We start from the raw sequence: 27,755 nt of genomic DNA on the forward strand, positions 1-27,755 counted from the left end.
GTTATCAAGGGCGAGACCCTTCGAACTTGATAGCAGCGTTTGCCAGAGCTCAAGCCTGGGATGAGGGGCAGTAAATGAGTGCCTGGCTTCATTAAATGCTACCCATTTGTTAGGCCCGATGAGGAAAGAAGCGGAGATGCCCTGAGTTTTAGAATTAGAAAGGATGTCTTTCACTGACTAACCCAATCTCCTCATTTCGGGGCCCGCAGGAGCTGAGTGATTTGCCCAGGCTGCGGGGGTCACTCAGGGGTGCTAATTCCGGACCCTGTCTCACTCAGGTTGCCTGTTAGGCTTACAGGTGTGTTTTCAGGACCACTGAGCACCACCTACGAGGGAGTCGGGCAGGGCGGGGACAGTGGAAGATAGGTCATGGCCGTGGTGGAAGAATGGAAAAAGTGATCTGTGGAAAACATTGGCCGCCAGATTGCATGCTGATTCTCTGACAAGTCTTGAGTGAACAAGTCAACGGTTTCTTTGTCAGAATGGAGAGATTCTAGTTTTCTAATCAACTGGCTTCTTCTTTTCCCTCACAGCTGAATTAAAGAATATTGGCATGTTGAATACTTATGTCTACATGTCCTCCATTAGGAGAATATAAAGCTAGTGATAGATTAACAACCTTAATCAGCCATCAATTGGCTTTTCTTTCTAGGTTCAAATTATAATGCCAGCTATATCTATACATCATTTAAAATTATAAAAATGATTAGGTTTTATATATGTATGTACATACATATATAAAATGTCAACACATCTTGTGAGCCTGTTAGAAGCTGATGGAAATGAAGATGACTTGGCAGTAACCACTGACGTTTTGTGTTAAACGACATTCTGCTGACATTACAGTGAACGTCTTCAAAAAGTACTACTTGAGCATTTACAATTAACAGTCACTAAATTATGTTTAATCTGCCTTAAATATTTCTTCCCTTTATAAGACAAAAAAAAAAAAAAAGCCATTATCAGACTAGTGCTCTGTAGTGGTGAAGAATCAGAAAGGATATATTTTATTGGAATTAAAAATGGGGTACAGTGTGTCCAACATGAAGGGAATGACTCCTCATTTAACTGAATCATTTGAAATGAACCAGTGGCCACTCAAGTTCATCCCACGTGATGCAGTATTTCAAAATGCATACTTTTACTTGCTGATTAGGAAATGAGCAATTCAGAGTTTGTAAATAATTTTCCCTGGTGGATGCTAACTACATGATATAACATTCTAGACAGAAGTGCATTTCATATTTGTCAGAAATATTATATTGCCAAATTGGGTATGCATGACTGCATTCATTTGATTTTTTTTTTTTTTTTTTTGGCCACAGGTTTTATTTTTGGAGTTATTTCTGAAACCTTGGGAACTAATCTAATGCCAATATTGGGGCTTGAATTCCTCAGAACAAGTCCCTTATAAAAAGGAGTCCTACTGAGAAGTTACTGAAAATAAGTAAATCCCACTCTGTGTATCAGCATGCATTTCCTTTAGCTTAACTTACATCCCGTGAGTCTTCTGGGAATTCTATGGCAAGGACGGATCATGCTTGGCATTCATTTCAGTTTTTAGCAAACAAGTGAGTATTTTGACTTAGGTTGAACTCAAGTTTTCATATAGACAAACAGTGTGAAGGGAAGGCCGAGATCATGCTCTTGGTCTTTTAGGAGCCAGGAAATAACGGGGGGGTGGGGTGAGGGGAGGAGGAGACCACTAGTCCCAGGAACGGACCAAACGCCGTTAGTATCCAATGGCATCTGTGCTCTTTCGACCCCATCGCTAGACCCTTTGCGCCACGGCTCTGTGAAGAGCGCCCCTCTGCCCTTAGCAACGTGCCACAGGGCCATGTCCAAGGGCCAGAGAGGAGTGAGGAGGGATGAGATTTGCTCAAGATCAATCTCAGCAAGGAGGCAAGGATCCCGGTGACTCCGCAAACCCTCAAGCTCTCATTTCTCAGGGGAGGACTGAATGTACTGGTCCTTTTAGTTCCAGAGAAGACTATTTCCAAATAGCATTTTCGTCCTATGAAGTAGAACTCTATAAAATGGCTGGCAAATAACCAACATCATAATTGCAGGTAGGGCTTTCTTAAAAGTTTGGCAGGCTGATGAAGACCTCATTGGGTGGGATTTTTGGGAGGAGGACTCGGAAGACCGAACTGAGATGTGAGATCTACCTCTGTCTTTGCCGTGCTCACTCGGCCTCAGCCACACTCGTATGTTTCCCTACCTGCATTGTGCTTTGCCAAGTATTTATCTTTGTACTGCTTCTTTTTCTTGCCGAACCAAGTACAGCTGGCCTGCTGCTCCTGTTTGGTTTTCTCCATGGCGATGCAAGCAACTCGCCTAGCAGAGGGGGAGAGAGAGAGAGAGAGAGAGAGAGAGAGAGAGAATCTCCTGTAAAGTTGTATTTTGACAAAAATCATTCATTCGAAGACTTGATACAAGCCTGTATGAACATACTCCTCACAGACTTTTCAAGATAAAGCTTGCTCTTTGGTTTTCATGACAATTTACTGGAGATGTTTTAAAAACACAGGCTTATAATAAAATGACATCACATTCCCGGGGCACCTGCTAACTGATAACGCAGCCGAGCAACCTAAACTCATGGCTGTGGCATGCGGTGGACAGAGCGTGGGATTTTGAGTTCAGACAGGTCTGGTTTGACTCCTGGCTCTATCACTCATGACCTTGTGCCAATTTAGTGTTAGGTGCTTTCCTAGGAAATGTACATGCATTAACTCATTTGACCTTTCTAACAACACATGAAATCATGTGACCGCTTTACAGATGAGGGGATCAAAGAACTGAGAGGTTCAATAATTTGACCCAAACCACACAGCTTACATGGGTGAGTGAGGGCTGGCACCAGAGCCCACACGATTGGCCAGGACATTCTATTGGCAAGTTTCTTAGCCTCCTGGATGGCTGTCGTAAAGGATCAGAACAAAAAAATGGAAAGAATGTCCTCAGCACAGTGGTAGGCACGGTAGATGCTTAATAAATGGTACTATTACTACATGGCAATTCTAGTCTAAGAAAAAAACACTAATTAAATCCACAGTTGGAATTACAATCAGAGAATTTTAATTTTCTATGTGATTATAGTATTCAGTATAAATGTTATTAAGAAGTTGTCCCCTTAGGTTTAATCTAAGCAAATATTTGCCTTTTAGGATATCGCCACAGGTGGTTTTGCTTAATGAGTTTGCTTGTGGGCCAACCAGGGGTCCCCGAGTGAGCCACATATAAGGAGAATCCAAAATCACCATCAGAATGACAAGTGATTTTCCAATGAGGTTGTACGGATTTACACTCCACCAGCGAAGTGTGAGAGCTCCTGCTGTTCCACTTCCTTGTCAACACTTGGTAGTATCCATCTTTAATTTTAGCCACCACAGTGGGCAAGTTATTGGAATCAGGCTGTGCTTTGAGTTTGCATTTCAAGGATTATTATTATTTTTTTTTTTTTAAAGATTTTATTTATTTATTTGACAGAGAGAGAGACACAGTGAGAGCAGGATCACAAGCAGGGGGAGTGGCAGAGGGAGAAGCAGGCTTCCCGCGGAGCGGGGAGCCCGATGCGGGGCTCGATCCCAGGACCCTGGGACCATGACCTGAGCCGAAGGCAGACGCTCAACGACTGAGCCACCCAGGCGCCCCCGCATTTCAAGGATTATTAATGAGATTGCACACCTTTTCACAGGTTTATTGGATTGGATTTCTTCTTCTGTACAGTGTTTAAGTCTTTTGGCCATTTTCCTTTTCCAGTTGTCTTTTTCTCATTGATTTGTAGGAATTCTCTATGTGGTCTGGATATTACACCTCTGTGAGTTATACATGTTGCAAATACCTTCTTCCATTTTGTGCCTTGCCTGTTTACTCTTCCTATGGCATCTTTTGATGAACATAACTTAGTTTAAGTCAAATTTAGCCATCTTTTCTTTTATGGAAAGTATTTTTGATATGTTAAGAAATCCTTCCTTGTTCCTGAAGATCTTATTCAAGTTTATAGTTTTGGCTTTCATATTTTGGCCTTTTTTTTTTTTTTTAAGGTTTTATTTGACAGAGAGAAAGACAGCCAGAGAGGGAACACAAGCAGGGGGAGTGGGAGAGGGAGAAGCAGGCTTCCCGTGGAGCAGGGAGCCTGATGTGGGGCTCGATCCCAGGACCCTGGGATCATGACCTGAGCCGAAGGCAGACGCTTAACAACTGAGCCACCCAGGCGCCCCTATATTTTGGCCTTGAATACACTGGGACTGATTTTTGTATATGGTGTGAAATTAGGGGCCCGATTTCTTTCTTCTCTTTTTCCCTAATGGACACTCAATTTTTACAGCATGACTTACGGAGAAAACTATCCATTCCTCACTAGTGACTATTTATGTATGGGAGTGTTTTGGGATTCTCTTCAATTGGTCTATTTGAACATCTTTATGCCTGTATCTTATTATCTTAATGACTACAGCTTTATAGTAAGTATTGGTATCTGGTGGAGCAAGGCCTCCCTCCTTATTCTTCTAGAAGAACATCTTGGCTATTCCTGATTCTGTGCATTTCCAAGAAAACTTTAAAATTAGCTTGCCAATTTCAAAAACAAGTAAGACTGTATGGAATCTATGAATCAATCTGGGAGGAATAGACATCTTTACAACACTGAGTCTTCCAGTCCCTGAATACAGTATGTCTCCATTTGTTTAAGTATTCTTTAATGTCTCAATGTTATAATTTTTCCTGTGTCTTAAACATTTTTGTTAGATTTGCTCCTAGCTTGTTGATTAAAAAGAGAGATTATACAAATGGTATTTAAAAATATTTTGTAATTTAAAAAATTTCAAACATATACAAGAGTAGAGAGTAATGAACCCCAAATACCTACAACCCAGCTCTAGCATTTCTTAACTCCTGGCTTGTTGTATTTACAACCTATCCACCCTAGATTATTCTGAAACAAATCTAAGTTTGTATCATTCCCTCCTTAAATATTCTTAAATTCCTTTTAAATCTATAGGTTCCCTCTCTCCTTTTCCTTCTTGCAATATATTTGTTGCAAAAACTGGTTGTTTGTCCGATAGTTTCCAAGTCTGGATTTCTCTGAGTTCATCCTTGTGGTGTCTTCAGCAAATCCCTGTCTTTTGCATTTCCTCCAAATAGGTAGTTAGATCTAGAGGTCTGATCAAATTTAACTATTTTTTTTTTTTTTTGCAAGAATGCTTTATAGTATTAGGTGATGCAGGTGGTCTTATGTATGGTATGTAAAAAATTTTTATTTTCTCAGGGCACCTGGGTCGCTTGGTCGGTTGAGTGTCCCTCATGATTTTGGCTCAGGTCATGATCTCAGGGTCCTGGGATCGAACCCTGCATTGGGCTCCCTGCTCAGTGGGGAGTCTGCTTCTCCCTCTCCCTCTGCCTCTCCCCCGCTTGTGCACGTACGTGCTCTCTCTCTCAAATGAATAAATCTTTAAAAAATTTATTTTCTCTTTCTTGCTGGTAAATAGAAATTGCTTTTTGTATATTGATTTTATATCCACCATCTTGCTGACCTCTCCTATTAATTCTAATGGTTTATCTATAGATTCCTTTGAATTCCTACACACAGAAACATATCACCTGTGATATTTTTTTCCTTTCTGATAGTGTCTGCTGTAGGTTTATGGTAGATGCTCTCAATCAGGTTAAGGAAGTTCCCTTCGATTCACAGTTTGTGAGGGTTTTAATCATGAGTGGATGTTAAATTTTACCAAGTGCTTTTCCTGCATCTACTGATAGGACCATGTGGATTTTCTTTAGTCCATTAATAGAGTGGATTGGATTGACTGGTTTTCAAATGTTGAACCAGCTGTGCATTCCCAGTACAGACACTACTGGGTCAAGATGTATTATCCTTATTATATATTGGTGTATTTTGTTGAGAACTTCTACATCTATGTTCATGAGGGAGCCTCATCTGTAGTTTTCTTGAATTGCGTTTTGTGAATTTTGGTATCAGGGTAATGCTGGCATTATGAAAGGAGTTGGGAACTGTTTTATTCTTCTCGAAAAGACTGTCCTCCATGTCTCTTATTTTCTCTTGTTAATTGAAGGTTTTTTTTTTATTCCTTTATTTTTTGGTTAGGAGAAGGACACTTATTGGGAAATGCTGTGAATGCTCAGCAACAGCGTCAACGTCAATGTCCACTTATTACCTAAGCAGCATACAGAGGAGGCTGATGAAGCCTTTGTTGTGGGGATTCTTCCAGTACAAGCCAATCTGTGCTGTAGCCATAGCTCTGGCTTCGGTGAGGCACACGAGCTTTGGGAGCATAAACAAGACCGAGGAATTTTTGACAGGTTAAAAGATAAAATCCTGACCCTGCGAAGCTTATGTTACAGTCTATAGAGTATCTTATAACGAATGTTTTTAAGCTTAAGGAATAAAGTAAAAAGGTCCCAGTAAAAATTTGTGGTGTGGCTATATGTGACGCAATGACAGAGGAATGAAACCAGTCTTCACCCACCACGCAGGAAATGAGTGCTGTTTCTTTTAGCTCAGTAAGTGCAGGAAAACCGTTGTAGGACTTAGGTCAACCCGGAGGAAAATTTCAAACACATATGTAACATTTTCATTGCTGACTTGGATGAGGGTCTAGTAGGCAAGGGGAGGGATGACACATTCAGGGACTCAAAATATATCAAAGGACTTGACTGGTGTGCCTTGTCAAGCATGATGAAGTTTAACAAGGATAAAGAAGGGAAGGCATCTGGGTCCCCAAACAATTGATTTCTCATCGACAGGGTGTGACAAATGTCACTTGGTAGAAACACCCATGAACCAAGATTCTGGGTCTGGCTGACAGTATTATTGCAAACCTTTCTCACTGACACTGAATGCCCACCTACATTCTACACACCAACTTAGCTGCCCACCAGCGGCACTGCTCTTCCTTGCCGCTGGGAATGCCTTCCTCTACCTCAGTGTCCGACTCAGGCCTCAAGGCACAGGCTGCCCAGTGGGCCCCTTCCTCGTCATCCCAGCTAGAATCCCTTTCTCCCTCTACAGTTTTTGCACCTTCACCGAATGTTTTTTTCGTAATAAACTGAAGATATTTGAAGTGTACAGTTTCATCAGTTCTGCTGTATGTATACATTCTTCCCTCTGTCACTATAGATTCGTTTTGGTTTTCTGGAATTTCATATAAATAGAATCATATAGTATGTTCTCTTTCTCTCTTTTTTTTTGCCTGGAAACTCAGCATAATGATTTTGAGTTTTACCCATATTGTGTCAATAGTTCATTCCTTTTTTTTAATTTAATTTAATTTTTTATTTTTTTTAAAGATTTTATTTATTTTTTTGAGAGAGAGAATGAGAGAGAGAGAGAGCTTGAAAGGGGTAGGGTCAGAGGGAGAAGCAGACTCCCCGCTGAGCAGGGAGCCCGATGCGGGACTCGATCCCGGAACTCCAGGATCATGACTTGAGCCGAAGGCAATCGCTTAACCAACTGAGCCACCCAGGCACCCCAATAGTTCATTCCTTTTTAAAAAAATATTTATTTATTTGACAGAGAGAGAGAGATAGCACACAAGCAGGGGGAGCAGCAGAGGGAGAGGGAGAAGCAGGCTCCCCGCTGAGCAGGGTGCCCGATGCGGGGCTCAATCCCAGGACCCCGGGATCATAACCTGAGCCGAAGGCAGACGCTTAACTGAGCCACCCAGGCGCCCCCAGTTCATTCCTTCATAGCATCCCACTGTATGGATATGCCATCCTTTCTTCATCCATTTCCCTGATGGTGAAAACTTGGAAAAATTTTAGCCTAATAGATGTGTAGCCACTGAGGTTTGGTTACTGTGTGTTTTGTTCTTGGCAGTTCCTTCTGGTTCTTCTTCAAAACAGTTTCCCTGTTCTCTGAAGATATTTTTCAAGATTATTGATTTTAAAGTATACGCACAGTTGTTTAAAAACCTGCGTCAAGTGGGATTGGGTTTGTTTCTGCTGCCTGTCATTTCAGTAGGGTCTCTGTTGGGTCTGTCAGGCAGGTCTTCCTTGTTTCCTTTTGTGCCTGTAGGTTTTTTGTTTTTTGTTTTTTTGACTCGTTGGTCGCTGCCCTAGTAAAAGTTTATGTGGGGGGTTAGGAAGGGCTCTAGGATGAGGCCTAGCATAAAGTGTTCTCCTTCAGAGACTTTCTTTTCATTTGTAACAGATACAGGGAACTACTATTAGTAAAGGAGAGGCCTCAAATCAAGTGTAAGGCTGGAAGTTCCCTGACCGTCCCAGGCTATGTGTATCTGGGTACAGAGCTATTCAAGGCGGACCAGCGGCCATGATTTTTTCAGGGAAACTTTGTTTTCCTTTTATTCGTGTCTTTGGCTTTGCTCAGTAACAAGGCAGCCTTCTCCCCAGTCCCCAGCTGTTGAAGGGCATCAAGGGCACACTTCTCTGCTTGCTCTTAACCTGAGGGCAGAGGCTCTGCAGTCCCGGCAATGGGGGACGGGTCTCCTAACAGATCCGCCTGCTTGTACAGGCCTTAGGTCTTAACCTTGGTTCTCTGGCATAACAGTTTTCAGTAATAGACGTGTCCTCTTGGCAGAATGGGCCAATATGCTGCTCTACTTTCTATCACTCGATTAATGGCTTTCACATAAAAACTTGTCACTCAGTTGCCCGATGCCTTTTTGGCTACTTAATGCTTTTAAGGTAATATTCAAAAACGTATTTTCTGCAGCACTTTTCTTTCTTTTTTCTTTTTTTTTTTTTTTCAGCAGGAGGATCGATTTAGATAACCTAGTCCACCATTACAGGAGACAGGGAGCAAATCTGCTTTTCCCACTGCCATTTCTCAGGATTCTTCCAGAGGACTTGGGAGTTGTAGGTGTCTGTGAAACAGGATTTCTACAGATGATCTGACTAGGGAGAAGAGGTCTGGAATCTACATAATTCTTTAAAAAAATGGCAGCAGGTTAGAACACATTTTGTCAAGCGTAAATGTCACTAATGACATAATAACATCCATCATGAAAGTGACTCAGAAATCACGTCCATCCTAATGCTTAAACTCTTCCTTGAAGATGGGGCTGCAAGGCAGGGCCAGATGGAAGGCTGCCCGCCACTTCCTCTGGCAGGGCCTGCGAGTCCCCATGGAAAATGATGCCATCTGAAGTTCTTATCTGCCCTGACAGTCTAAACGTAAGAATATTTTTGGAAACATGGGATAGTGACGGAGGCAATCACGCAAAGGAAATTAACTGAGAAATCCCTGTAACTAGTGAGAAAAAGGGGTGAGAAAACAATTCTCAATGTCTGCGGACTCAGGGCCTCTGGGGTCTCTTAGCTAGCTTCAAATATTTGGGTACGAACTGCCCCCATGCCTACTGGTTGCTATTTTTGGTCGCATGAAACAAAACTCAGATATAAAGTCATCTCTTTGCTAGATTTCTCATATATTGCTAAAGTACAGACGAATGCAAAATCACCAGCATCTTTCAAAACACAGTTCAAGTTAGCAAATAGTAACAATGGCAGAAATAGATTTTACTATAATATATAGTAATCTGGGACTCCTTTTCTTGCAGTTAAAAATGGTGTCAAAAAGCTCTCTGACTTTAACCTGTTTCCACTGCTTGAACTTTCTAACAAAATAGGCATTTTTAAAGAGTTCGCAAGGTAAAGAACGAAGCTTCTGGCTGCCTTTTTCTCCTAACAGGGAAACCCATTTTACCTTCAAATACCCTGAATGACCCTGAATCATAGCCTTTGAGGTTTTCCCCCCGCTGCTGGTGGGGGGGTGGGGGATGGGGGGTGGAATGAGCACCGAGAGAGCATGCGGAGGGGCAAGGAGAGGGTGTTTTAAAACAAACAAAACAGGGACACCTGGGTGGCTCAGTCGGTTAAGTGTCTGCCTTTAGCTCAGGTCATGACCCCAGGACCCTGGGATCCAGCCCCGGTGGGGGGGGGGCAGGCTCCCTGCTCAGCGGGGAGTCTGCTTCTCCCTCTCCCTCCACCCCCCGCCCCGCCCCGCCCCCACCCGTGCTCCCGCACGAGCTATCTCAAATAAATAAAATCTTTAAAACAAAACAAAACGCAGTTCTAAAAGGACTGAAACAGCATGTGGGAGTGGGGGGCTGTGCTAAGGGACCAGGAGGTGACCGTGACCTGCGACCTGAGGGCTAGCCACTCAACCTCCCTCTAGACCTTCCTCTCCTTTTATGTAAAACCAAGACCTGACTCTAAGCAGGAACTTGCAAGATGCTGAGGATTTAGAGTTCTTGGATGACTAATCTGAACTTTGTTTGGCTAGCGGAGCAAACAGGTTTTACACAATAGAACAGTAGAAGGTTGACAAACGGATGGTTGGGGCTTTGTTTTTATTGTAAAACAAAACGGAACAACAAAAACATACCATTCCTGAAGTTCAGGAGAAGGAATGAGACCTGCGGTTCCATTTTTGGAGTTTTCCAGTTTACCCTGCCACCAGTTGTGATCGTCCTTACTAATAATCTGGATAATGTCACCAACTCTGAATCGAATGCCAGCTTCTTTGCAGGGGATGAGGTCATCCTTGGCTGGATCATATTCAAATTGTGCTCTTACATAGATCTATAAAACAGGAGTCTGTAAGAAGGGCTGCCTCGGCGATGTGAAAGCAAACAGCTCTAACGTAATAACCACACACCAACACTTACAATACGAACAGGACATTAGATGGTGAAGCCAAATGATGCATGGAGATAGGGCACAGAACTGCTACCACTAGGAACAATGGACGACCTCTGATGGGTGCAGGCTCAAGCCTCTGCTGTTCTTAATTGGAGGGAACGCTGCCAATACTTGTTTAATAAAGATCAAGACTTAGCACCTGCTTTTACTGTAACAGACTAGGTCTCTAATTATAGAGAGGTATGCTTAGCATTTTTAAGTCTGCATATATTTAGCTGACGTTATGGACACGTTGTCATGATCACGTAGCAGCGTTTACACCATATACACAAACACTCAGGGGAGGCTTTAACCCGAAAGCAGCACGTGATACAAAAGCAGCAAGCACTCTGTGTCGGTCTCTTGCTGTAAAATGCCTACAAGACAGCCGTGTGGCTACACACTGCTGATAAACTTAAACGTAACGTACAGTTTTTGAAGCATTTAAAAAAAATCAATCGTGTTATTAAGTTTTTAAGAAGGATTTCAGCTTTGTATCTGTATTTTACTCTTCCTAGAGAAGAAAAATGACTAAATCCTAGCTTTGCCACGTGAAAGCAGCACAGAGCTTCAAGATATGCAGAGTTCAAGGCTCTGAGTTTTAGGATATGTCAATGTAATTAGTGAATATTATAAAAGGAAACAGATGAGCACGTAAGGGGTTATCATATGGCAGCATTTTATGAATCACTGTGTTTCCAAATGCTTTAAAATAAGGTGCTAGATATCTAATGTTGCATCACTTATGCAGTCTGAAGAATAAACTATGGGTGAATTCTCTCAGGTGCCAATTTATGCACACCTGAACCCCAAATCGGATTATCTTTGGACACCAAATTCCAAGAAAATTCTCCATAAAAATTCTACCTCTTGAAATTAAATTTGAGTATTAATGTTTCAGTCACTGTAAAACCAACCTGAAGGCTTTGGAATTAGTGCATGATTATTCTGTTCAAGTTTTCTTGTCAGAAATCCAGCCTGTAAAATTAACCTATCTCTGCCTTTGCACCTGAAATGCATACTCTTAAAGTGCTTGGCAAACTGGAAGCTGCTTGCTGGTGGCAGGCAGCATGTCACTTTCCCCGGGTGACCCAACAGAGGAATATTGGGATGCAAAGCCAGGATGTTCTGAGTTTTCATTGTAAATGGCTTTTAGAGATCCACATGCAAATACAAATTAAGAAAAAGCCTTGAAAATTTCAGAAAATTACTGCTTAAACATAGTCATCAGCACATACGTTTTAGTTATTCTTAGAATTATAGGAGTTTTGCAACCTTTCACAATTTTTTCCCCCAACGCCACAGGCAGGCCCATAAGACCCCCCCGAAGGCTGAATTCTTAAACCATCAGCACAAGTTTATCAGGTTGAAATTACAATAACCATCACAGCTACAAAGATGTGAGGAAAAAAATCCTTATAGAAAATTAGTCATGTGTAATGTGTTAAAATGAAATGGTACAAGCTCTCAATGCTTAAATGTTATGGTCCAAAATGCAGACATTATGGGATGGAAAGGGTTAATAAAGGATTGGCTATTAGCAGCTCAGTTTAGAGAAGTTTCTATAGAGGATATCTATTCACCTGTCGTCCTTTTGGTTGGGTAGTTGATGGCAAGTCCTGTAGAATAAAGCCAACCCAGGAGAAAAATTTTCATTTACTTTTCGAGAGTACAAGGTAATTTGTGTGTTCTGTTACAATATGGTTAAAAAATGAGCTAGATTTCAGTTGTAAAGAGATCATATACATTATTCCATTTCTCAGAAGTGTTGAGTTATTGAAAAAAATCAAACCCAGGCCATTTAGCAGCAAGCTGAGGAAAGCAGGTAAGTTTAAGCAAGAGAGAAAATGTGTTCTTAAGAAACAACTCAGCATCTTCAACACAAAAGCCACTGTGAGTGAAACGGCCCTACCAGAAACAAAAACAAAACCCCAAACTTAAAAGAGCTGTTGCCCTTTTTAACTTAGTCACTGCAATCATTTCAGTTTTGAGAAATTCAATGGCTATATGGATTTTCACCATCTTCAAAGTATTACTTGTTAAACTATTATAAACGAATTCCTTTGGTAGCCTATTTGGAAGTTAAAAACAAAGGTCGTTAGGAAATTTTCCTCCATAATTTCTCTTACTGATAACATTCCGTTCGAGATGATCTCTAAATTATTGACAACTTTATCTGATTAAAGGCAGTTGATGTGTTTTTAAAGGGCACGTGGATAGCAAACGAGCGATATTGCTGCATTTAGTGAAACTTCCGGTACGTTTCAACAGCAATATCAGCAACTTAAGATTTTGTTACCCCGAAAGATCAGACACTTGCACCTTAAGTGCTTCCATTTAAGTAAATGAAAAACAATTTTTTTCATATTCCAAAATGAATAGTTCTGAAAAAAAAAAAAAAAACGGTAAAATTCCAAGTTCAAGTCAAAATATCAAGTACTTTGTGTTAAAGATGTGATAACAGCGTGGCTTAAGTGCAGTTGGAAGCCAGTTCCTTTTGCTTTTCATATCCAGGCAAGGCTTATAATTCACAAAAATATGTGCATGGACCACAATAACAGAGGGCACACCAATTCGTAACGTAGATAGCGGAAACTAAAACAGGTTGCTGATATCACTCAGAATAGACAACTACAAAGCCCGAGAATACCCAGATGCCTACTCTGCAAAATCCTTCTGTTTCTTCATCTTTCTCCAATTAAAAAAAAATTTAGAAATTTCAACAAATTGTCACTTCATATATCCTTTGCATTAAGTCTGAGCCAAGTCAGAGATGCTGAGTGGGGTGACACGGAAATATTTTGAGCGTGACCAAAGCGATCTCGAACTCCAGTTCTTCCAATTTAACTAATCAAAGGGATTTTTTTTTTTCTTTTTTTCACGAGAAGAAAATGTTGAAAAGATTTTCCAGGAGTAAACTGCATTGTAGCTGTAGTAGCCTTGTATGTGGGCAGAAGACAGTATTTGCACTGAACACATGTAACTAGAACACTCATGGCGGGTGGCCCCAACAGAATTGCCACACTTTGCTGTGTGGAGCTAGAGTTCTTACCGAAACAGAATTGTTAGTGCTGCTATGACCATTAGCTGGGGACTGCCTGGAAGTGGAGGGGGACTCTCTCTGAAATAAGACACAAGGTTCATTAACACAGAACACAGCGGCACAGACAGAGATATTCACATCAACAGTTGCAACCACAATCTGACAACCGTTTCCTCTGGGGTTTGGTTTCTTAGCTGCATAGGCGCTATACTGACTTACTTGCATGATTTCACGGAAGTATGAAAAAACGTTTGCAGTTGGAGGATTCACCTATTGTACGCGATGATCGTGTCATTCATGAGAATTTCTTTCCTGTCTCCAACACTCTATAACCTTGGTTGACTTTAAGTGAGACCCAGAAGAGGGAACTGATATTAAAATCCTATCAAGGACTGTAAAATGACAAATATTACTATACACTTCTTGTGCTGAAGATCCCAGCTGCCTAATTTTTTATTCAAAATTAGGTTTGAAAAGTACTTAATAGTTTTTAAGTACCTCAGTGTCAAAAATTACTGAATGACTCATTTGAAGTGAAACAAATCTAAAAAAAAAAAAAGAAAAAGAAAAAGACTTCTCATGTTGTAATCACCTTGGAGTCTTTCCAGGACAAATATTACTAATGAGGGTAAAAGATAGACATCCACCAGAGAAGAAACCTTTATTCTTTAGATCATTTTAGGAGACTGATTAAAACAATAACCTTGAGCCTCTAAAAATATTACGCTTCTGGCAAAGGTCCCAGGAGGCATAGCCACTCTCCCTAGATCCGTGGTCCTCGGTCACACTCTCTAGACTGTGTGAGACACTTGCAATCCTTTCTGGGCTCCATTCCCTTATTGTCCAAATCAGCTTTAACGACGAGCACAAGGAGAGGAAAAAAATATGCACTGTAGCATTTCTGGTTTAGTGGAGTTCTTTGAAACCTTTGAGATGTACATGTCTGCTCAAAAGACACTTGTTTTTTTCTAGAAGACAGACAGAAAACTTCTGGAGCTTTTTAGCTTTTTGAATAATGGGCTCCCTTAGACGAGCATTCTCTAATGCTCATGAGCGGATTGGTTTCTAGGTGCCACCCCCAGAGACTCAAGTCAGCAGGGCCAGCGTGAGGGCAGGGGTCTCCCGTCTTTTGCCCGGGGGATGCTGATATGGGTGGCCAGCGGGCCCTTCTTTGGGAAGTACTACCCTAGCTGGGAAGAGTCCAACCACAGGCTTGAATTCTGCCAGAGCACCGGAGGGTCAAACAAGTTGGGGGTAGGGCTAGGAGGGGAGTATCATTTTTTCTACTCTTCAGAGATAAAGAAGGCAAGGGGGGGGGGCTCTTCTGACTCAAGTGCAGAATTTACATGTATAATACTGGTCCCACCCTAAAACCAGTTCCACCACTTAAAAAACACAAGAGAAACTTGTATATTAATAACTAACAATATCCCCTAGTTAGCTAAAAAGACACAGATCAATTGTATTCACTAAATGTCTTCAATGCTGAGAAATGGTATGAAGACCATGTATGATTTTAGAATATTAGAATGCTTCACATGAGAGGTGTGTATATGACGTTCTCTCTTCCCCGGAAGGTTTGTGTTCTAGGTTACAAATTTCAAAACTGTGACTCCTGGAGCAGAAGTAGCTCTGCATTTTCTTTTAAGATATAGTTATTAATTGAAGTTCCATAGAAAGCCACCAAGAGGAGCTCAAAACCTGATAGAACAGAAACCCCAACTGTCATGCTGCACTAAAAAATATCCTTGACCAAACTACAAATTCTTAGACATATCTTCGATAGGTTTAGAGAACAAAACATAAAGCCTCTTGAGTTTGCTTATGAGATCTACAGCATTCCTGGGGCCTGGAAGAGGCATCGTTATTTCTCCCTCGACTTCTCCTGAGTACAAATTCAATTTTCTAGATCAGTTCCAATAAGTTATTTGTCAGTCTCGAAAATTAACTGTACGAAGTGTACACACTGATGTACACAGACTTGGAGGATGCATACAAAAAGAACAAGCTTCAAATAATTATGCTCAAGCTGAATGTGCAATGACCGAAAGATGACAGACCCTTCATGCCAGTCTGTATTTCCAGATATAAAAAGAATAGATTTTGGAATCTCATTTAATAACTGACATGAAACTGAATATTAATACTATTAGGGTGGAGAGCTACAATTTCTATAGGATACACCTACCGTGAGAAAGAAACTTTGGGGTTGTATTACCCTAGGAAACTTACTTGCTTATGAATCACACAGTGTTCCAAATTGAAACAATTTCACAGAAGGTTGCAAAAGCTTCTACTCCTCTCAGAAAGTCAGTTATCAACTCATGGACTTAACATCTGTCCAGGGACTTCTCACAGTTTTTTTTTTTTTAACACCCCAATCTTAACAGAAATAGATCACTTCTCAAATTCTTGGAAAGAAGAACTATGTGTGATTTCTTAATAAGGGAAGTGAATGTACTTCCTGGAAATATTATTGCAATTATCTTTCTTTTTTTCCTCAGAGACACCATTTGTTCTTACTAGGCCTTCTGTCATTACTTGGAGCCCCTCTAGGTTTTGCTGCGATCCCAGCCTGCAGGTAGTTAAAGTGCTGAGGAGATCCCCATGGAAGCAGGGCTGAGTAGGTGAATGGAACCTACTCTGTTCCGTTATCTTTGTTGTAAAATTGGTGTGCAGTGATCAACAGCACAGGCAGAAACAACTTCCCAGAAAGCCAAAACATTCAGCCATCAGCAGACAGTTAGTTAAGAACCCAGAGGAGACAGGGGTGGGTGGGGGGGGTTGTGCAAGAGCCATTACCTCACAGGACGATGACTGAGTGCGGTAACTTGGCACGATCTTGAAGGTGATACTCCCCCGCATTTCCCGCTGGAGGCAGAAGAAAGGAGAGCTCTCTTAACACACAAATGTTGCACACAAAGACGCGTGAGAAACCGCTCGAAACGTGTGTGTGTGTGTGTGTGTGGGGGGGGGGTAATTAATGCAAGCCAGCTGAGCACGCAGGGGCCTAAAACGAAATGGACATAGAATGTAGGGGCTGCTCACAGGAATAGACACTGTTCTCGGGAGAAACCCTGCAAAGTCAAGGCCGATTGCCTGGTTCGTGCAGCAGCGGTGGAACAGACCTCCGGTGGTTCCCTTTTTATAGACACACATGCAGAAACCTCTAAGTGCCTTTCAAAAGCGAGCATGGATTGAGCCAGACAACAGAGTAAGTAATTACATGAAAATGATATTTGGTCTGCTGCATGGTGATGGTGTACTCCGTTCAATTTGCTTTCTCTTTCACAACGTTGGCCTCAAAGTTTTTGCTGTCATGAGTCTGTGTGCTTATTTCACACCTAAGAGATAGCCATGGCTTGGGAGGCCGCTGTGTTGTAGTTGGAAGACGGCCCAGGACCAGAGGTCCCAGACATCTGCCTCTGCTCCGGACGGCAGTGAGCACAGGCCAGGGGCCGCCAGCCTGCTTTTTTAATGCAAGGCCAATTGTGAACACAGATTTTGGATGTGTATGGTCAGAAACAGCCGGGTCTACTCTGTCTTTCCTTCCCTCTGTGCTGCAGAGAGATCCAATGCAGCTGGCTATGACTCAGCTAAACAGGAACACGGCTCCTGACGTTGCTGATGTCAGCAGGATGGAGGTCGGTGAGAGACTAGTTCACATATACGCACAACTGGAAAGGTTATCTTCACACATTTGCTCAGTAAGAAACAGGAGATCAAGGAGGAAAGGAGAGCGTCGAAGCCCATGCTGCTCGATGGGCAAGAGTTTCCAAGCTCTGTTGCATGTAAACAGTTTCCCAGTTGTCACTTCTTATGAATGTTGTAGAAATTCAAGTCCACACCAACGGTGGGATCAGAAATACTCTGATTACAAAAGAATACTGCTTATTCGTGCATTAAAAAACAAGCTAACAAACTGAAAGTCAATCCTGGAACAAAGACAGAGAAACCTGCATGTACTCACAAGCATTTTCTGCAGCTGTTCCACTGTTTGGTTAGCCACACTGATGCCATTAATTTCTCGAATCTCATCACCGACGTGAAGTGTGCCTAAAGAAATGACACAATTATAAACACAAAATGATATATGTATCATTTATAACAAAATCCAAAGGCAGCAATGTAAGTAATTAAAAAAATTAAGCTAACTATTGAAGGCCAGTGTTTCAGAAACAGGTACAGATTTGGCTCATGTGGTAAACTCACCAAAACAGATACATCTACTTATGGAAGACACACTTTCGAAAGATGGCTGCGGAAATCTGCTTATTTCTCTGAGAGAGGCACTGTGTATCATGGTTTAAAATGACAGTTTCTAGATCTAGACTGTCTGGGGGCAAATTTCAGCTACATCCCTTACCAACTTTAAGATCGTGGGTAGGTTACCAAAACTTTCCATGTCTCAGTTTTCAACATTTACAAAATGGAGATGAAAATAGTACCTATTTCATATGTTTGCCTTGAGGATTAAGTTAGTTTAATACACACAGAAGAATCAGAAGTGTTCATGGCACTTAGTAAAGTACCACTGAAGCGTCTGTTATCATTTTCTACCATTCTCATCACGATTATCTACCAAATGTGATACAGAGAATTGTGATAATACCTGTGTAACACTAAACTTACATTAGACCAAACACAGTCCTTTTATAATAATTTGGTAGGCATTTCAGGGTCCTCTAATACTTCAATTGGGAAGAGTGACCAAGAACCAATGCTTAAATAGGAAGTTATGTGAAATTTTACTTATTTATAAATTGTGCATATGCTGACATACTGGCTGGACATCGTTACGAAAAGCTCACAGCATCTTTTAGAGGTACATACTAAAATGCACATAAAGAAAATAAGACCCCTGAGATTTGCTTCAAGATAATCCAGGGGGGTGGACAGTAGGGGAAGATACAGATGACATTGGTGTGGCCATGAATTAACAGTGACTCTAGTGGGTAATGGGTACGCGGGTGATCGTGGCACTCGTCTTTCCACTTTTCTCTACTTGAACTCACTGCACTATTCTCTCTACTCATGTTTGAAAATTAACATAATAAAATAAAAATCTGGGGACTTTTGCTTCCAGTGTGGCTGGTTAGTCACTGGAAGATGTTCTCACAACTGTATCTCACCTAGGGTACACCTCTTGAAGTGTTACTGGTCTCACAAAAGGAGGACGAATTCTAAGAGCACTTCCTACTTCCATCCCTACTATCCACTCCACACAAAAACCCGTGAGCTGGCTCCAGAGTGGTGGCAAACTAAGGGTGGAATGAAACAGTGGAAAGGGTGGATGCCACAGTAGCATTGCCTGCTAGCTGGATTCTGAGCCTTGGGCCAACAGCAAGGGACAGAAGTTGACCCCAGGAATCTGGAGGGAGGCAAGATCCAGATTGGTGGCATTCCATGGTAACTAGTAGAAGAGGCAACAAACTCCCTCTGGAGGAAAGTGTACCCAGTTTAGGCCCATAGGACTTCCACTAATTAGGACAAACAATAAGCTCACAATCAAAGGTCACCAAACATACAATAAGGCAAACTACTATGTGAGTCATCAGAAACAGAAAAAACAGATTTAAATCGTCAAGGAAGACAGATACTAGAATGATCAGATACAGAATATAAAAAAGCTACATGTTAAATATTAGAAAAAAAAATAAAGGACCTAATTGAAATGATGAGCATGCAACAAGAGACTATCAGATGTGAATAGATAGATTTGAAAATAAAAGTAAGAACAAGTGACTAGTACTTCTAGAAAAGAAGAATATAACTGGTAATGTAAACCAGTGAATGGATGAGTTGAACAGGAATTCAGATATGGCTGAAGAGAGTTTCAGTGAACTGGAAGATATAACTAAATAAATTACCTAGAATGCAGGCCAGAGAAATGAGGGAAAATAGGAAACAAGAAATAAAGAAAATAGGAAAAAAATTAAGAGATACAGAGGGAAAATCTAACACATGTCTAGTGGGGTTCAGAAGGAGAGAATATGGAAAATGCAGAAGAGGCAATATTTGAAGAAATGATGGTTGTAAACTTTACTGAACTGATGGAAACATGATTATGCAGATCCAGGAAGAATAATGTATCCTAAACAGGATAAATAAAGAGAAAGCCATGCTGGAAGGTAGTAAAACTATAGAACATCTAAAGACAAAGATCTTTCCCCCCCCTTAAAGACAAAGTTCTTAAAACAACCAGAGAGAAAGGAGAGATCACCTACAAAGCAAGAACAATTGTAGTGACATCAGACTTCCCAATGTCAAACAATGGATGCCAAAATACAACAGAATGGTAACCATTAGCCTAAAATTGTGCTCTCAGCAAAACTAATCTTCAAGATTGAGGCTGAAATAAAATACTTGCAGATAAATACCACCTGAGAGTTTATCAGCAGGAGACTAGCACTAAAGGAACTTCTTTTTTTTTTTTTTTTAAAGATTTTTTATTTATTTATTTGAGACAGAGAGAATGAGAAAGAGAGCATGAGAGGGAAGAGGGTCAGAGGGAGAAGCAGACTCCCCGCCAAGCAGGGAGCCCGATGCGGGACTCGATCCCGGGACTCCAGGATCATGACCTGAGCCGAAGGCAGTCGCTTAACCAACTGAGCCACCCAGGCGCCCCACTAAAGGAACTTCTAAGGATGTACTTTAGGAAGAAGGAAAATGCTCCCCAAAGGATTGTCTGAGATTTAAGAAGGTATAGTGAGTTTATACCTGAAACTAATATACCAAACACTTGTATGTTAACTATACCAGAAATAAAATAAGATAGAAGGAATGATGAGTAAATAAAATCATAAACATTTATGTAAATCCAAGCAAAAATGGTCATATTTTAATAGTAATTTCAAATTTGTGAATTTAGAACAGGACAGAACTCAAATACTGGGCAAGAATGATATGTAAGTGAGGAGTGTGATCAGATTTAGTGTTCCAATGTCTTTGTATTCTTGGGGAGTGGGGTTAAGATACTGTTTCACTTTAGTATACATGATGTTAAATACGCAGGATAAAATTTCAAGGTAACCACCTAAAAACAGAAATAGAGTGCTGAAATTCTAGACTACCAGGGGAAAAAATGGAACAAAAAATGAACAAGAAAATCAGTAAAAAAATGGAATAAATATAAATTAAAAAGATGAAAGAAATCATCACAATAAATATTAATGGACTAACCTTGTCCATTAAAAGACAGTGATCATCACAGTGCATTAAAAAATGAAAAACTCAGCTTAAAAAATTCTGATGCATACAAGCACAGAATGGTTGGAAATAAAAGGATGGAACAAGACATGCTGGCAGATACTAAAATAAAGTTGGGATAAGTATGTTAATATTAGATAAATAGGTTTTAAATAGAAAGTATCAGTAAGGATAGAAATGTGACCAGGTATTTCTAGGCACCTAATTAGACAGCTTCAAATATATAAAGCCAAAATGGAGAGATCTATAGATAGAAACTGAAAAACTCTACTATGATAGTGAGATATTTCAGCAATTACTGATAGGTGAGACAGACAAAAAAATTAGTCAAGATATAGAAGATGTGAACACTGATATGAGGAATTCTTAATTTCAGGAAACAAACTGAGGGTTGCTGGAGTGGGGGATGGGGTGGGAGGAATGGGGTGACTGGGTGATAGACACTGGGGAGGGTATGTGCTCTGGTAAGCGCTGTGAATTGTGCAAGACTGTTGAATCTCAGATCTGTACCTCTGAAACAAATAATGCAATATATGTTAAAAAAAAAAAAAGAAGAAGATAGCAGGAGGGGAAGAATGAAGGGGGGGAAATCGGAGGGGTAGACGAACATGAGAGACGATGGACTCTGAAAAACAAACTGAGGGTTCTAGAGGGGAGGGGGGTGGGAGGATGGGTTAGCCTGGTGATGGGTGTTGAGGAGGGCATGTTCTGCATGGAGCACTGGGTGTTATGCACAAACAATGAATCATGGAACACTTCATCTAAAACTAATGATGTAATGTATGGGGATTAACATAACAATAAAAAAATTAAAAAAAAAAAAAAGATGTGAACAAAAAAATTAACCCCAAGCCAATCATCATATAGAGAACTCTCCATGCAACAGTTAAAGAATAAACATTCTTAAGTACACATGGATTATTTAAAAAACTGATTCAAGTGCTATGCCATCAAGCAAGTCTCAACAAACCTCAAAGAAATGGTACCATACAGACCACACTCTTTGACCACAGTGCAATTAAGTTAGAAGTAAATTATAAAAAGATACAAAATCTTCTTAGATGTGGTATGTAAAAAACACTTCTAAATAAATGTGGGTCAATGAAAGATACCATAATAGGAATTTAAGAGTACTTAGAACTGAATTACAATAAAGATGCTTTATAATAAAACTGGTGGGATACAGATAAATGAGTACTTAAGGGTAGAGTTTAGACTCAGATGCATATATTAGAAAAAAAAAAGACTGGGATAAATGAACTAAGTGTCTAATTAAGAAAGTTAGATAAAACCAACAGGAAGTAGAATGAAAGAGATAAATAGAAATCAGGTCATAAAACAATGAAATAGAAAACAAACATACAACGGAGAGAATTAAGATGACCCAAAGTGGGTTTTTGAACAAACCCCTGGCAAAGTTGATTAAAAGAAAAAAAGACAAGGCATGAATAAACAATTTTAAGAATGAACAAGGGGACATAATTATAGAGATGGCAGGGAATAAAAAGGTAAGAGAACACTATGCAGAAGCTTACTACAATAATTTTTTAAAACTTAAGTTTTTTAAGGAAAATGTAATTTACCAAGTTTACTCAAGATATAGAAAGCCTGAATAACCTTATGAATGTTAAAGAAATTGAAGCAGTTAAAAAAAAAAAACAAACGAGTCTTTCCTGGGGTGCCTGGCTGGCTCAGCTGGTTGAACATACAACTTTTGATCTCAGGGTCATGCGTTCAAGCCCCACAGTGGGTGTAGAGCTTCCTTTAAAAAAAAAAAAAAAGTCTTTTCTAAAAAAAACCAAAATCAAAACCAAAACACCAGGCCTTGACAGTGTTATAGGCAAGTTCTACCAAACTTTGAAGGTATGAATCATACCAGTATTCTACAAAGTCCTTCAGAGAACTCATGAAGGGAGAAGGCTCTCCACGTCATTTTATGAGGCAATGTAACTTCGAAACTAAAATCCAGTAGAGAAAGACAAGAAAGGAAAATTAACTACTGGCCAGTCTCACCCATAATTACAAATACAAAAACTCTATAAACAAAACATTAGCACACAGAATCCGGCAGTACATACCAAAAAAAAACCCAAAAAACAAACAAAAAAAAACCCACAGTGAGTAAGCTGGGTTTATCTGAGACACGCAGAAGGGGTTTATCATTAGGAAATCTTCAAAAGTCATTCACTACGTTAATAGATAAAAGGAAAAAACCCCCAAATGATCTCAGCAGATGAAGAGCATTTGGTAAGATTCAAAACTCAATCATAATTAAAAGGCTCAGCAACTAAGAATATAAGAGAACTTCCTCAACCCTAATAAAAGGCATCTCACTAAAATTCTACAGTAAATGGCATTCTTCGTGGGGAATCATGGGAAAGCTACCTTTCAAAAACAAGACTAGGAGGAGGAGGTCCACTACACCACTTCTATCAGAGATGGCAGGTCCTAGTCACACATTAATATAAGAAAAAGAGATGACAGAAACGATGTTGTGACTTTACTGAATTTATAGCAAATTATTAAAATAAGAAAGAGAAAATTCATCCTGGAGTCTAAAACCAATTCTCCCATGTGAGCGCTGTCTACTCCTGCAGCCTATAAAGATTCCCCTGAAGGCAGGAGTGATGCTGGACATCATCTGTGTACACAGGGGTCAGGAAGGCATGAAAATGCTTCTGGTGTTACTTCTTGCTCTCTGGGGTTAAGGAAAAAGTAAAGAGGGTGCTAAGGAAAAAAAAAAAAAAAAAAGAACAAAAAAACTCCCCCAAAAAACCCTGATCTCAAAGAAAGGAAGCCTAATTTTTGGACAGGAGAATCATTTCTTGGATCAGCCTGTAAACACTAGCACCTATAACTCAGCCCTTTCAAAGAGGAGGCTATGCCTGCATGTGCAAATCTTGCCCACCTGAGAGTTAATGAAAGTTCCCCTTTCTCAAAAACTCATTCTTTGTTTACTTCAGGCCTTAGTGAAGTCCCTTCTCAGAATGACTGCAATTACTGTAGTAGGTATTAAAAACTTAATCCAGATTAGATAGCTCTTATTTTACTGTTTAATTTTTATATTATTTATCAAACTCTAATTTCCTAATTTAGAAAGAGTATATCTCATTCCTGAGTGAATGAGAAATTCATGAACTGTCATTTTATATCTCTATCCATAAATGAATGTACATATGTATGTCTGTATGTCCCAGAATAGATGCCTCCCATATATCCGGGGGCCAAGTATGATACTTTGCTTTATCCCCCATGGTCTTTCATAAGTCAGGATCCAAACAGTAATTCAGAGATGTTCCAGTAACAGAACTGTAATATACCCTCCCCTCCCTTATCCACAGGCTGGAGCATGTACAGATGAATATGAACAAATGGAGACCAACAGCGATTAAAACCAAAGACAGATAATTTAAATAGATCATTTATGTGGACCACAGATTAAAGACTGTTTACATGGATCATAAAAAATACTTTCACTAGGCTACAGGAACAAACAGTTACGGAGGGAAAGAATCACATATGAAACTTACCTTGCCTGTGAATCATGCCCCCGTGCATTATTCTTGCAACAATACAATGATTTAGCTCATTCATTTTTAAAGTGATTCCCTGTAAAAAGTTAAGTAAAATAGAATTACTATTCCCTTTTATGTTTGTGATTTCACTGTAGATAATTTTATTTACAAAAGTTAGGAAAACGTTCAAGAAAATACGGAAAATGAAGGAGGAAAACCATCTGTTACTCCACCATGCCATGACAAAAATGTTATTTTTGGTATTTTGATTGCTATAATAATAGTAATACATACATTCTAATATTGTGCTTTTTTTTTAAAAAAAGATTTATTTATTTTTAGAGAGAGAGAACACGAGCAGGAGCGGCAGAGGAAAGGGAGAGAGAATCCCAAGCGACTCCACACTGAGTGCAGAGCCCAATGCAGGGCTTGAGCCCACGACCCCAGAGATCATGACCTGAGCTGAAATTAAGAGTTGGGAGTTCGACCAACACCTTAGTGCCCCTTAATGTGTACGATTTGGTGAGTCTGACATACGTATACATGTATGAAACCATTACCATAATGAGGAGCATGAAATATCCATCACCCCTAAAAATTTCCTTGTGCCCGCTGGTAATCAACTCCCATCCCTGTACCCCTTCCCCTACCCTGTGGCCCCTCATTGGGTATGTACTCTTTTTTGTTGCTTTTTTAAAATTCACAGTGTTAGGTTTAATCACATTGTTGTATGTATCAATGGTTAATTCTTTGTCCTCGCTGAGTATTCCACTGTATGGATATATCACTTTGTTTATCCATTCATGGATTGAATTTTTTCCCTAGCTTTTGGCTATTAGAAGTTAGCTGTATTCCTGCGTTAGTCTCCACTTGGTCATGATGTATTCTTCTTTTGTTAAGATACGGGTTTGTTTGAGTTTTTGCAACTATATTCACGAGGGATACCAGTCTGTAGTTTTCTTTTCTTTTACTGTCTTTATCTGGTTTTGGCATCAGGGTAAAAATGCTAGCCCCTAATAATAATGATGATAATAATAATAATGATGATGATAATAATAATAATAATAATAATAAATGTTGAGAAGAATTCCTTCCTTTTCAATGTTTTGGGGAAAGTTTGTGTAGAATTGGTATTATTTCTTTATTATATGTTTGGTAGATTTAACCAGTTATGCCATCTTGGGAGTTTTCTTTGAGGAATGGTTTTTAACTACAAATTCAATTCTTTTTTAAAATTTTATTTTATTATGTTGTGTTAGTCACCATACATCATTAGTTTTTGATGTAGTGTTCCATGATTCATTGTTTGCATATAACACCCAGTGCTCCATGCAAACCATGTCCTCCTTAATACCCATCACCGGGCTAACCCATTTCTCCACCCCCCTCCCTCTAAAACCCTCAGTTTGTTTTTCAGAGTCCATAGTCTCTCATGGTTCATCTTCCCCTCCGATTTCCCTGATGCCGAGTGATGTCGAGCACTTTTTCATGTGTCTGTTGGCCATGTGGATGTCTTCTTTGCAGAAATGTCTGTTCATGTCTTCTGCTCATTTCTTGATTGGATTATTTGTTCTTTGGGTGTTGAGTTTGATAAGTTCTTTTTTTTTTTAAAAGATTTTATTTATTTGTCAGAGAGAGAGTGCGTGCAAGCAGGGGGAGTGGCAGAGGGAGAAGCAGGCTCCCTGCTGAGCAAGGAGCCCGATGTGGGACTCGATCCCAGGACCCTGGGATCATGACCTGAGCTGAAGGCAGACGCTTAACTGACTGAGCCACCCAGGCATCCCGAGTTTGATAAGTTCTTTATAGATTTTGGATACTAGCCCTTTATCTGATATGTCATTTGCAAATATCTTCTCCCAATCTGTTGGTTGTCTTTTGGTTTTGTTGACTGTTTCCTTTGCTGTGCAAAAGCTTTTTATCTTAACGAAATCCCAATAGTTCATTTTTGCCCTTGCTTCCCTTACCTTTGGCGATGTGTCTAGGGAGAAGTTGCTGCGGCTGAGGTCGAAGAGGTTGCTGCCTTTGTTCTCCTCTAGGATTTTGATGGACTCCTGTCTCACATTTAGGTCTTTCATCCATTTTGAGTCTATTTTTGTGTGTGGTGTAAGGAAATGGTCCACTTTCATTCTTCTGCATGTGGCTGTCCGATTTTCCCAACACCATTTGTTGAAGAGACTGTCTTTTTTCCATTGGACACTTTTTCCTGCTTTGTCGAAGATTAGTTGACCAAAGAGTTGAGGGTCCATTTCTGAGCTCTCTCTTCTATTCCACTGATCTATGTGTCTGTTTTTGTGCCAGTACCATACTGTGTTGATGATTACAGCTTTGAAGTCTGGAATTGTGATGCCACCCGCTTTGCTTTTCTTTTTCAACATTCCTCTGGCTATTTAGGGTCTTTTCTGGTTCCATACAAATTTTAGGATTATTTGTTCCATTTCTGTGGAAAAAAAGTTGATGGTATTTTGATAGGGATTGCACTGAATGTGTAGATTGCTTTGGGTAGCATAGACATTTTCACAGTATTTGTTCTTCCAATCCATGAGCATGGAACGTTTTTCCATTTCTTTGTGTCTTCCTCAATTTCTTTCATGAGTGTCGTATAGTTTTCTGAGTACAGATCCTTTGCCTCTTTGGTTAGATTTATTCCTAGGTATCTTATGGTTTTGGGTGCAATTGTAAATGGGATCGACTCCTTAATTTCTCTTTCTTCCTTCTTGTTGTTGGTGTATAGAAATGCCATTGATTTCTGTGGATTGATTTTATATCCTGCCACTCTACTGAACTCCTCCTGTATGAGTTCTAGCAGTTTTGGGGTGGAGTCTTTTGGGTTTTCCACATGAAGTATCATATCATCTGCAAAGAGTGAGAATTTGACTTCTTCTTTGCCGATTTAGATGCCTTTGATTTCTTTTTGTTGTCTGATTGCTGTGGCTAGGACTTCTAATACTATGTTGAATAGCAGTGGTGCTAGTGGACATCCCTGCCACGTTCCTGACCTTAGGGGGAAAGCTCTCAGTTTTTCCCCATTGAGAATGATATTTGCTGTAGGTTTTTCATAGATGGCTTTTATGATATTGAGGTACGTACCCTCTCCCTACACTGTGAAGAGTTTTGATCAAGAAAGAATGCTGTACTTTGTCAAATGCTTTTTCTGCATTTATTGAGAGGATCATATGGTTCTTGTCCTTTCTTTTATTAATGTCGTGTATCCCATTGATTGATTTGCGGATGTTGAACCAATCTTGCAGCCCAGGAATAAATCCCACTTGGTCGTGGTGAATAATCCTTTTATTTATTTATTTTTTTTAAAGATTTTATTTATT

The 27,755-nt window shown here is 40.1% G+C and overlaps 1 protein-coding gene across 8 annotated transcripts in view; it reads right to left on the minus strand.

The window, feature by feature from the left end:
* CASK (calcium/calmodulin dependent serine protein kinase) overlaps positions 1–27,755 on the minus strand; it is a 344,800-nt gene that overhangs the window by 18,934 nt on the left and 298,111 nt on the right. For 2 of the 8 annotated variants that reach the window (XM_064573938.1, XM_064573939.1), the window contains exons 15-21: positions 24,448–24,526; positions 17,679–17,764; positions 16,511–16,579; positions 13,718–13,786; positions 12,249–12,284; positions 10,370–10,566; positions 2,222–2,337 (exon numbers count right to left, since the gene is read on the minus strand). In XM_064573938.1, coding sequence (XP_064430008.1) covers positions 2,222–2,337; positions 10,370–10,566; positions 12,249–12,284; positions 13,718–13,786; positions 16,511–16,579; positions 17,679–17,764; positions 24,448–24,526 — 652 coding nt within the window. The remainder of the gene's footprint in view (positions 1–2,221; positions 2,338–10,369; positions 10,567–12,248; positions 12,285–13,717; positions 13,787–16,510; positions 16,580–17,678; positions 17,765–24,447; positions 24,527–27,755) is intronic. The other 6 variants (XM_064573940.1, XM_064573945.1, XM_064573941.1 and 3 more) reach the window with 3 other exon arrangements.

The sequence above is a fragment of the Mirounga angustirostris genome, unplaced genomic scaffold (genome assembly GCF_029215605.1).
Source record: "Mirounga angustirostris isolate CCGP_5_RB_7025 unplaced genomic scaffold, mMirAng1.0.hap1 SCAF_11, whole genome shotgun sequence".
Classification (NCBI taxonomy): domain Eukaryota; kingdom Metazoa; phylum Chordata; class Mammalia; order Carnivora; family Phocidae; genus Mirounga; species Mirounga angustirostris.